Genomic DNA, 11,826 nt, shown 5'->3' on the forward strand with positions numbered 1-11,826 from the left:
TTCTCAATTCATCTGCTGCAGATATTTTTGTGGGTCTCTTCTTGTGGTTACTGGGTGCCCTTGAGTCGATTCTGACTCATAACCACCCCGTGACACAGCTGGACTGCCCAACATCATTTCGAACGTAAACATTTTGATAGCAGATCGCCATGTCTTTTTTTGCAGAGATGCTGAGTGTGTTCGAACTGCCAACCTTTGTTGGCAGCTGAGCACTTTAGCATCACACCACCAGAGTACCTTGTCTTCCTATGGTGGTGGGCGCTTTGAGTGACAGGCCATTAGAGTATTTCGACCCTTGATTTACATTCTCTCTCTAGCTTAGAATTTTCCCATAAATGGGTATACTTGATGGCTCGTTTGTCAGTAGACATACCTGGGGGAAGGTTGCAGCCCGATGGCACCATCTTGGGGGTGTGGCCATTGTATGAGAGCAAGAGCCTGAGCTGAGCAGAGCCCTCTGACCTACTGGATCTGGATCCTGGGTCTGCTCTGCTGGTTTCGTTGTGTCGACTGTGGACCCCAGGAGCCCTCAGTGGCCTGCTGACCTTAGATTCATGCAGCCGACCTCAAATTCCTTTACCTCTGCATCCGGCAGTCTGTGGCCCTCCTGCCACCCTACGTCTCGCTCATCAGCTTCCGCAGGCACAAAAGGCGGCTCCACTTTACATCTGACCTATGAACTTAAATCAGACTGTACTTACCTACTTCTACAACTGTGTGCGCCATCTCTTGATACAGGCCTTTCTATACACATAGACATACACGTGTCACTGGTTTAGCTTCTCTACGGAACCCGCCTTGACACATACACTAAGTATACACATTGGCCTTTAAAACCTCGGAGAAACTCCTAGACAGAACACAGTAAAATGGCAGGGCCACCACACTGGTGCTGCAGAAGGCCTCCAGATCGCTGCTCCCCTGTGATTAATACACAGATTTAAGAAACCGCTGCTTGATGGCAAATTTGCCCTGTAACTTGACCTCTCCATTTTAAGGCTAGGACACACAGGAACCTTATACTCAAGCCCCACAACTGACATTAATGACTTGAAATGTTGCCAGATCATCTAGTTTTTGTAAGGTTCCTTTTAGGCTATGGGCTTTTCATACATGTTTCAAACATGCCACTTACCTGTACTAATATGTATGTGATGTCAAAAGATAGTAGCTTATAAAACAATTTGCTTCTTAAAAATTAAGATAGCTGGATCAGGCATTTTCTTAGTCTTAAATTTAGACCTGTCAGAACTTACAATCATCCTCCCCACTTACCCCCTTTCCCAGCCCTAGCCTGGGCTTATGGACACCAGAAAGATAAAACACTGCAACTTTGTGACTGAGTTAACAGATTTAAAGTGCTTCGTATGTGTGAGAACTGATCCAATGAGAGTGTGTTTTTTGTTGTTGTTTTTTATACATAGTAATCATTTATCAAAATTTAGTTTTAGATGCTAAATGTTTTAGACATACACAGAAACATTTTTCCAAACTTAAAAAGAAAATTATAGTAATCTCATTATAGCAAAGTATGATCCAAGAGAAGCAACTAGGATAGAATAATCCTTTATTTCTGGACACTTTCATGAAACTTTCAACAAACCCCTTCCCAGTGGACAAGGATGAACACAAGAACGAGGCTGGAGTCCCCAGCAGCTGCCTGGCTCAGGGCCGGGGCTCCTCCTGGCCCAAGTGGTGAGGTGGAGGTGTGTACTTCCCTTCCTTCATCAGCTTATCCCGCTGCTTTATGATGGCAGACAGGCGTTTCACCTGCCAAAGGAGAAAAGCATTTGAGCTTTGGATCATTAGCCACCAAAAAGGAGGGGATAGGAAAATGACGCTAGACTTCGGCTTTATTGTTAAACTATAGATGGCTTTATGGCCTAAAGCATCTCTGAGATGAAACCCACCTTTAAGGAACTACCTTGAAATCACCTCCTGGGCTTTTAATGAGTGAAACTATATACAAATACAGTACCTTTTGGAAAGCTACTATCTAAAGTGTTCTGACCACATACAGGAATATAGATAGTCACACAGTAATAAAAAAAAACAAAACAGAGATTAAAAAACAAACAAAACCAAAACAAAACTGCAAGGCATACGTGTGCATATTAAAATTAAAAAGAAAAAAAGCGAGATAATAAAAGCTACGATCACGACACAGCTTGTACACTCCTGGTCTCTGTGAGGACGTGTCATTGTTTACTAGGTATACGTGAAGCGGGAGGAGCTGCACGAGGGCTCTTTTCACCACACTGAAGTGAAGGCCTGGGATGGGCTCAGCTAATTGGTCAGGCAAGCCTTGGCTTCCCAACAAGTCAGTCATACTGCACATGGTGGGTCAAAATAAAAAAGATCCCTAGATTCTCTGAAACAATCATGACTAACCTTGCTCAAAACCCACCCCGGGCTTCTCAGGCCACTTGAGAGAAAAAGCAGAATCCTTAGACTGGCCCACTTGGCTATCTCCCTGACTCTGTCTCCCAATATCCTTGCCTTAACTCTCCCTGCTCCAGCTCAGGGAACAATTTGCACTTGCTGTGTTCTCAGCTTGGAACATTCTTTTCTCATATTTACAGATGTGTCTCACGTCCTTTAAATTTCTGCTCAACAATCTCCCAGCCCTGAGCTCTCCGACCACTCTGGATAAAACAGTGTCCCCTCAGCTCCTAACCCCAGCACTTTCTATCCCCTCCTGGCGACAGCCCCGCCTTACTGCTGCACACATCTGCTTCCTCTCTGTACCGCCCTTGTTCGGTACCGGTCTGCTCTGGGCTCTCACTCCTTCCTAATGGACCACAAACGCCACAAAGCAAGGGGACTTTTCTTACTCTGTTTACTGCAAGCTGTATCTCCAGTGTCTACAAAACTTCCTGACATAATCATTATTTAATAAATAATTTTTTCATTTGGAAACTAATTATGGTAATAAATGTACAATTCTGTTGATGTGATTGAACTATGGGATGATTTGATATATTTATGAATCCCAATTAATAAATACCATATATACTCGAGTATAAGCCAAGTTTTTCAGCACATTTTTAATGCAGTTTTTGTAGTAAAATTAGGTGCCTCGGCAGATGTTCGGGTTGGCTTATACTTGAGTATATACAGTAATCTTGTAGTCATTAACTTTTCATAAAGGCACGAGTTATAAATTCAGTTAATCGTCTACTGCTCTTACAGAATTGGTTAGAATGTAATCCTAGGAGAAACCGCCCACTCCCCACAGGAGTCCTAAATATTGATGTGCACATGTTAGCTATTTTAATGAATACATTAATATTTTCTTATTAAAGAGTCTCCCAACAGAGGAACAATCATAGTTGGAGCTATGACAACACCAGAAGGCATGTCTTTCTCAAGCTAGCACTAATAACCACTGAATACCGTGGACAAAAGCGATGGCTCTGTAGCCAGCCTTGCCAGGTTCGAATCTCAGCTCCACTACTTACTAGCTATTTGGTCTCAGAGTCCGTAACCTTTTCTTTGCCTTGAGTTTTTAATTGTTTACGTGGAAAATAATACCAACTCATCTCACGGACTGTTGTGAGAAATAAAAGAACACTGATAGATCTTAACGATGTTGGACTATATTCCTGACGAGTTCAGTGAACTACATCTAAGAGTATTACATTTAGAATCCCTGATTCACTAGTGTTTTTCCTCTAGGGGAGGTATCAGGTCCATGGGGATGACCTCTATCAAGAGATTTTTGTCTCTCTATAAATTTACTGGATGAGATCTCAGAGCAACTTTTTTAATTTTTCAAGATCAGGAAACTAAGACCAAGAAGGAACAGTAATTGGCCCAAAGCTACAAATCTAGTGGCAGCAAATCCTGCATTAAAACCTGGTTCCTGGGGGCAATGGGGAGGGAGGGGGAAAAATGAGGAGCTAATGCCAGGAGCTTACGTAGAGAGCAAATATATCTGAGAATGATGAGGGCGATAAATGTACAAATGTGCTTTACACAATTGATGTATGGATTGTGATAAGAGTTGTATGAGCCTCTAATAAAGTCATTAAAAAACAACAACCCGGCTTCTGCTCCTAATGCAGTGTTCCTTTCACCTCATCAGCCTGCTTCTTCTTCCAAAAGGAGGGTCAAGTGCGTCTGAGTGATAACTAACTGGAAGCCACAAGAACAGAAGACGTGTGTGAACAAAATAGTTGGAAGGTTATCCATCTGTGGGGTCCTCAGTAATACTAAAATATCACTTGCTTAATGATCAGCATTCCTTCATTCTCTCATTCCTTCAGGTCTGGCTTTAAACTATTCAAAGTGCTTATTGTACAGCACATGTTGAGACGACATTTGCAAATTTTGCTACAGAAAATGATGTTATAAATTTAACTGAAAAGGAACAGCAAAAAAAAATTTTTTTTTTAACTGAAAATCTAAACTGTCTTCCCAAACCCCAAGACCTGGGGACTAATAAAATTATTTCTATTTGTTTTCTCTGGAGCAAAGAAATATGCAAAATGACAGCCATGCCCATTTAGAGGTTTTGCTGTAATGAGCAGTAAGACCATGTATGCTATACTTCTAACTCAACACTAGCAGAGAGCTGTCACGCTGTGAACATCCATCTTCTCTCTGCATCTTTGGCCAGATTCACCTAACACAAGCTCAATAGCACCTCCATCTCCCCATAGAAATGAACACCAGGAGGAAAAAAAGGAGAAGGAGATACCAAGGGCTCAGGTAGAGGAAAGCTGTTTTGAAAAGGATGATGGGAGCATATGTACAAATGTGCTTGGTACAATGGATGTATGATTGTTATAAAGAGCTGTAGAAGTCCCCAATAAAATGATTTTTTAAAAAAAGACATAAACAATTGTTACATAAATTGTAGTAGATACACAGAGTTTTAACTACTTCCTTACAGAGGGTGTGATGAATTTGAGATATTGTCACCAAGATATTTTCGTGGACAAATATTGTTTTATAGGCTGCTGCACACTGGGACTCTATGCACAGGCAATTTCTAACCCGAAGGCTGGCAGCCTTGGTGGCAGAGTGGACTACAAGTTGGGCTGCTAGCCACAAGGTCAGCAGTTTGCACCCACTAATCGCTTAACCTTGGAAATCCAAAGGGCACTTCGACTCTGTCCTATAGAGCTGCTCTGAGCCAGAAATGGAAGTGAGTTTGTCTGTTTTAACCTGATGGCTACAGCAGGATGGCACACTGAGGAAAACATGGGAGGAAGGGAGGATGAGGGAGAACACAGAGGAATAAGTACCCTTCCCAATCTGAAGGCACTGACTCTCCTTGCCATGTTATTGAAGAGAAGGTATTTTACCCCAACATTTTGCCAATTCACACTTGGCAAGCCACTGTCCAACAACCCATAAAACAGTCAAGAGTGGCCTCAAAGAAAAAGGAGAGCAGTTCAGCTCCCACCGCTGTCACTTCCTCACCGTTTTCTGACGAAGCAAGCATTCTTGAAAATCATCATACTCTATCTTGCATTCCTTCTTTGCCCGGATACTACCGATTCCATGGGCACACTCGATCCATTCTTTTTCAAAGGAATGGCACCGAGCTGGATTCCTATAGGGCTGGGCAGCACTCTGGATTGTCATCGAGCGGTCTAGATCAAGGTTCATCCTTTTCTGCACATCCAAGAAAGGCATGGCTGCAGTGGAAGGTCTAAAAGAAGAAACGATGCCACAAAATACAAACAAGTGAGAATTTTCAAAATTGTTCATTATGGTTAAATAGCCATCTGAAAATTCATTTGATAGCACTTCCTCAATTTTTTTCTCTCCAAACAGGTTCTTTTAATGTATGGCTCAAGCAATTCCTGTGCTTGTTCTTGTTAAGAACAAGAAACAAACAAAACCAAGAAAACTGAACAATGATGCAAAATATAAAACAGAAAGACTACAGCCTTCAGTATGGATTGCCCATTCATTTGTTAAAAAAACCTAAAACCCTCACAACTGAATAATAGACAATATCAGGATAAAGAGAAAAATTGAAGTTGTCAAGGATTTCACCTTGTTTGAATCTAATCAATGCTCCTAGAAGCAGCAGTCAAGAAATCAGACAACGTATTGCATTGGGCCAATCAGCTGCACAAGTGTTAAAGAGCAAGGATATAGCTTTGAGGACCAAGGTATGCCTGACTCAAGCCATGGTATTTTCAATCACCTCATATGCTCCAAAAGTTCAGACACTGAATAAGGAAGTCTAGAAAATTCTAATAAATTAGAATTATGGTATTAGTGAAGAATATTAAAAGTACCACAGACTGCCTGAAGAACAAATCTATCAGTCTTAAAAGGATGTACAGTCAGAACGCTACTTAGACTCGAGGATGGTGAGACTTTGTCTCAAGTACTTTGCGCATCTTGTCAGGAGAGACTAGTCCCAGGAAAAGGATATCATGCTTGGTAGCAGGCCCATGACAAAGATATGTAAGATGATGGAAGGAAGCACAAAGCAGGATCGATATAGGGGTGTATGGTCGGTAAATGTACACATTTTTAAATCTTGTCATTCTTCCACCCATACTTCCAGTCATTTATTGTGTTCCATGCACTGGAGTAGCGGAAAGAACGCAGTGGGAATGGCGAGTCCAATGGAAGGGCATGCGGAGGTTAAGAGCTTCGGGGATGGTGCACCCAGTGGGCCAGGGAGACCAGAGAACACCTTTTTGCTGGACTGGGAGTTTACCAGGGGAAGGTAAGGGGGCAGAGTAGTCCAGATCATGGCAACAGCACGAGTTATGGTCGGAGGTACGGTGTATATTTGGGGGACTTTCAGGAGAACCAGACGCGACAGAGAAGGAGGAAACGACCTGAACAGGTTGGCGAGACTGAAATCATGCGGAGTCCGGGAGCGTGGGTTTCAGGTTAACAAAGGGTCAGTTAGCCGGTTTGCTAAATTATTTTAAATGGTGAATGCAAACCGGTGATCTGATAAGTAAGCCTCCACCTAATTCACAATTAAAAAAAAAAAAGATAAAACCGAAACGAAATAGAAAGTTGAGGTATTAGTCCCGCAGAGTAAAATGCACTTGAAACTGGCAGGGTAGGTTAGGGTGACGTTGGGTGTGGGGCGAAGAGGCTGCGAAGGCTGACAACAGTCCAGAGAGGTCAAGCTTGGAAGTACAGGCCACGCAGCAAGCCAAGGGAAATGTGTTCCATACATCTAGGAAGGAAGCCTCTGGGCCTAAATGGCCGCGCAGACCGACGCAGCGCATACCTTCCAGCCGAGATGTCCTTGTCTCCTCGCAGGCCGCTCCGGATCCGGCGTTAGGGACTAGAGTGCCTGCCGCAAAGGACGCCTGCAGCGCGACACTCGCCGCGCGACGTCGAGAGCCGACCTTCCCTTCGTGCCGTCTCGCCCTGGCAACCATGGAAACCAAACTTGTTGACCTGCGCTTGCGCCTGCGCAGCAGTCTGAGCTGACCTCCGGAGCCGTTCCGGATGGATGGAGCTTCTGTCGACTACTGCTAGCTCCTTCCCGGTCCCTCCGCCCACTGTGCCTAGTACTCTCGCGATAGCTCCAAGAGGCCGGGAATTGATCAAAATGCTCTAGAACTTCTGGCTTTTTTCTCTTCCCCCACCACTCCACCAGCTCCCTCTGGCCTTTCAGTAAATGGCTGAGCACTTGACCTGTGTAACTAGACTGGGTGGGTTCAAGTTCTGGTATCGCCACCTCTATGTGACCCTGGAAAGATGTTTTTAACTTCACAATGCGCATTTCCTTCTTAGATCATTGAGGCTAACAGTCAGACCAGGAGTGAGTTGCATGTAAAGCACCGAGTGAAGGGCTAGCATATGGAAAGGATTGTAAGACTTCGCAATGATTTGATGCCTCTGTCACGTTCAAGGGACTAAGCCAATGCCCCTCCTCTAGAGCCTGGAGTCTGGAACCTCCTTTGACTATAGTGTTGTTAGATACCGTCTAGTCGGTTCCGACTGGGCGGAAGGAAACACCTCCGTGTACCCCACCATCCTCACAATTGTTCTTAGGTTCCAGTCTATTGTTGCATCTCGTCGAGGGGCTCCCTCTTTGTCCTGCCCCTCCACTTTAGCAAGCATGATGTCTTTCTCCAAGAACTGGTCTCTTTTAATAACATGTCCGGATTATGTGACATGAAGTCTCTCCTTCCCTGCCTCTAAGGAACATTCTGGCTGTACTTCTTCCAAGACAGACGTTTGTTCCTTTGGCAGTCCATGGTGTTTTCAATATTCTTAGTTAGCACCATATTTCAAATTCATTGATTTTTCTTTGGTCTTCCTTATTCAATGTCCAACTTTCACATGCATATGAGGCGATTGAAAATACCATGGCAAGAAAAAAAAGAAAGAAAATACTATAGCTTGGGTCAGGCATACCTTAGTACTCAAAGTGACATCCTTGCTTTTTAACACTTAAAAGAGGTCTTGTGCAAAAGATTTGGTGTGCACGGATACCACAGGCTGTGTGTGATATGAACCATCTGGCTGTGGGAAGAAAATACTAGACTACATATTTTTCTCAAACTTTGATTTCTTTTTGTGTGTACATTTTTATAAGGTGCTTATGGACACTTTCTAACATTAGTGCAATTATTCATGTGACTTGTAAATAAATACTTATTTGGGGCTTGGACTGATTCTTCCCCCCCCCCCCCTTTAAGTGGTATGTGACTTAAAAAACGTTTAGCGAAATCCAGCCTCCAAACTTTCCAGCTTCGTCTAAAATCATCTCATGCTCTAGCCAAGAGTTTACTCGCACTTTAGGACACCAGTCTCTTTGCCTTTTGATTTCTTTCCCCTGGATGACTCCGTCCCGCCCCTCAGTTCCCCCTCCCCCCCATTTGTGCATGCCTAATCCTGCTTTATTTACCTCAGGACTTTTTGTACAGCTTTTACTCCAAATACTGGTTCACCATCCTCGAGTTACAGAAATCTCCCACTTCTGAGAGAATTCCTAAGGTCCCACAGCTCCCTGGCCATCAGGTTTCTTTCGAGTACTGTATATCTATTCTTCCTTATCCAATTTAGCAAGTATTTCCTGATGAAATAAATCCTGAATGTCCAGCAGAATACTGGAAGATTGTGGAATTGGCAGTTGGTGATCTCTGGTCACAAAGAAGTCCAGGTGGCACATGGGTTCAGTGTTGGACTACTTGCCTCACATAATAAGTCATTTGAGTTACTTTTGTCCCACGCTTTTTTTTTTTTTTTTAGGTTTTATTGACACAGAATGCTGATCGTATCCCCTGCCACTTTACTGACTGCTTCTATGAGGCCCAGTAACTTCTTCGAAGAAAATCTGGGATTTTCTATGTAGGATCATGCCATCTGCTAGGTGGATTGTTAGTTCTTTGACATAGATGCCTTTTAAATAGAGCGCCACACTCACAGATAATTTCCTTTATTTCGTGTGCCAATCTGTTACTTAGCTCAGCGGTGACCTCTGGGGATAGTTTCGGTTCAAAGTTTACAGAATACCTCTGGGCCATAGATTCAGAGCGACCTCAGAGTGGCGTTTTCCTCCCATTATCGTGGCCGGGAGTGGCGTGACTGGTTGGTGGTAGCCGGCACTGCTTGAAGCCCCACCAGCTCTGCGGAACTCTGTTACAGATTATTTTTAACCAGGGATGCTCCAGTCCTTTCCACCGGACGATGTACATGCCCCTACCACGTGTGACCCTGAGTGGGCACGCATTTCGGGATGAAGTCGTTCTTTCCCGAAAATGCTGGAAAACTACAACTCCCAGAAACCCACCTCCGGAACGGAGCTCGAACGGTTGCCATGGCAACTGTGGCTCCTGCCGGGATTCCCTGGCTTCTCTACCACAGCGGCTCCTTTCTTTGGAATTAGTGGCGCCTCGCTGCTCCTCAACCTTCCTTCGGCTCCGCACCACACTTAGCCCGCGAGCCGGAGCCTCCGGCTGCTTTCTTCCCGTTCCTATTTGGGGAACCGAGGCTGAGACCTGGCGGGACACGACTCGGAGGTCGGGGTTACCTGTTCTCGAATATAGCCTTGTACCCCACCTTTAAAGCTTAGACAAGGATAGCCCCAAGTTCCAGCTTCCCCTCCCTCTGAAAACTTGCCTCAGCTATTTCGTGAGCTGGGGCTCCGTCTGGAGGGTCCCCCTCACAGGATTTATGTCCTTGACGTATGGGATTTCCTCATGTTCACGCAGCTCTTCATCAGCAGCTTGTGGCAATACCCTGCTACAGATAGGTCGTCTACGATGTAGCACGCTGGGGACTTTGCTCAGGTCTGTTCCCTGACCTTACCGCCACATGTTTGAACACACACCTGGGGTAGGTAGCCTGTGGACCTAGCATGTTACCTACCAGAGTCAGGTGGGAGCTGTAGGAGTCCCGACTAAGCAAATAACCCAAAGCCTCGGACAGAAAGCAATGGCTACCATGCTTGGAATATAATGGAAACCAGAATGGCCACGGCCGCTTAAGTGGGGAGGGAATCATCCAGTTGAAAAGCTGAAACAAGCCCTGAAGCCAGCGGAACTGGGGAAACAAGAGCCAGGCGGAGGCCAGTACCTGGCTTCCATGGGGGTGACTGGATGTGGATAAACACTCCATCCCCAGAATTACCTCCCCTCGTCTGACAGTTATCAGGAGAGGGCAGTCCCTGGAAAAGGGCAGTATGTCTGGTAAAGCAAAAGGTCCGAGAAAAAGAGAAAGGCCCTCGGCAAGTGGCATTGACACATGGTTACAACCATGGCCTAACAATTGAGGTTGGGGCAGGGTGGCGCGGTTACTTTGTTCTATTGTACACTGGGTTGTGGAGTCAGAGATGACTCCTGGGCGCCTACCAGCATTCGTAGTGGAACTGCCGCTTTAAGTTTCCCAAATGATATGATTACAGGAAAGAAAGGCACTGGGGCCATCTATTGCACATGACATGTATTTCTCATCACAAATAAGCACATGAGTCTGGTTGTATAGATCAATATAACTTTATTAGGGAGTCAGCATTTCTGAGCACAGATCAGGGTACTTAAACTACCTGGAGGGAAACTGCTAGGAAGGCTGAGTAGCTTTTCTTAGGAAACACCCTTCTCCTTGTCCACCCATAGAACACAGCAATCGAAACAAGGTCTATTAGACTCATGGCGAGGAACTTCAAAAAGTCATGGAAAAGTTCTGCGACCTTTCAATTCCATTTTTTCCCCTCGAGTCCCGTCCTATTTATGTCAAGTGCCTGCCGGCCACTAGAGGAGTCATAATAGGGGTAATGCACAGAGCTTAAAAACCTCAACTTTCTGTCCTCCACAAGGAAAGAACACGCAATACACCCCTAACGCTTGCTGAATGATACTGAATGTCAGTTTAACATGTCTTCTGATAGACCAGTGGTTCTCAACCTTCCCTTTAATACACTTCCTCATGTTCTGTTGACCCCCAACCACAAAATTATTTTTGTTGCTACTTCATAACTGTAATTTTGCTACTGTTCTTATGAATCATAATGTAAATATCTGATATACAGGAAGTATTTTCTTTTTAAAAAATCATTTTATTAGGGGCTCATACAACTCTTATCACAATCCAGACACACATCAATGTGTAAAGCACATTTGTACATTCATTGCCCTCATCATTCTCAAAACATTTGCTCTCCACTTAAGGCCCTGGCATCAGCTCATTTCCCCCCTCCCTTGTGAATCCTTGATAATTTATAAATTATTTTCATATCTTGCACTGTCCACCCATTTTTCTGTTGTCCATTCCCCAGGGAGGTTATATGTAGATCTTTATAATCGGTTCCCCCTTTCCACCCCACAGTCCCTCCACCCTCTGGGTATGGCCACTCTCACCACTGGTCCTGAGGGGATCATC

General features: G+C 44.5%; 1 protein-coding gene across 1 annotated transcript; it reads right to left on the reverse strand.

Moving 5' to 3' along the window:
• Window positions 1–1,550: 1,550 nt before the first annotated feature.
• On the reverse strand, window positions 1,551–7,328 carry NDUFS5 (NADH:ubiquinone oxidoreductase subunit S5). The gene is made up of 3 exons (XM_004704947.2): window positions 7,223–7,328; window positions 5,431–5,662; window positions 1,551–1,770 (listed from the first exon to the last, which is right to left on the reverse strand). The coding sequence occupies exons 2-3, from the start codon at window positions 5,644–5,646 to the stop codon at window positions 1,666–1,668; spliced, it is 321 nt and encodes a 106-aa protein (XP_004705004.1). The 5' UTR covers window positions 5,647–5,662; window positions 7,223–7,328; the 3' UTR covers window positions 1,551–1,665.
• Between the last annotated feature and the right edge of the window lie 4,498 nt (window positions 7,329–11,826).

The sequence above is a fragment of the Echinops telfairi genome, unplaced genomic scaffold, assembly GCF_000313985.2.
Source record: "Echinops telfairi isolate 266 unplaced genomic scaffold, ASM31398v2 ScPeMD7_7457;HRSCAF=8495, whole genome shotgun sequence".
NCBI lineage: Eukaryota > Metazoa > Chordata > Mammalia > Afrosoricida > Tenrecidae > Echinops > Echinops telfairi.

Excerpts from the sequence above, each read along its gene's own strand:
- NDUFS5 (XM_004704947.2), bottom strand. The coding sequence starts at position 5,646 with ATGCCTTTCTTGGATGTGCAGAAAAGGATGAACCTTGATCTAGACCGC. Across the intron at positions 1,771-5,430 it reads GCTTGCTTCGTCAGAAAACG|GTGAAACGCCTGTCTGCCAT; the intron begins GTGAGGAAGTGA and ends CTCCTTTGGCAG.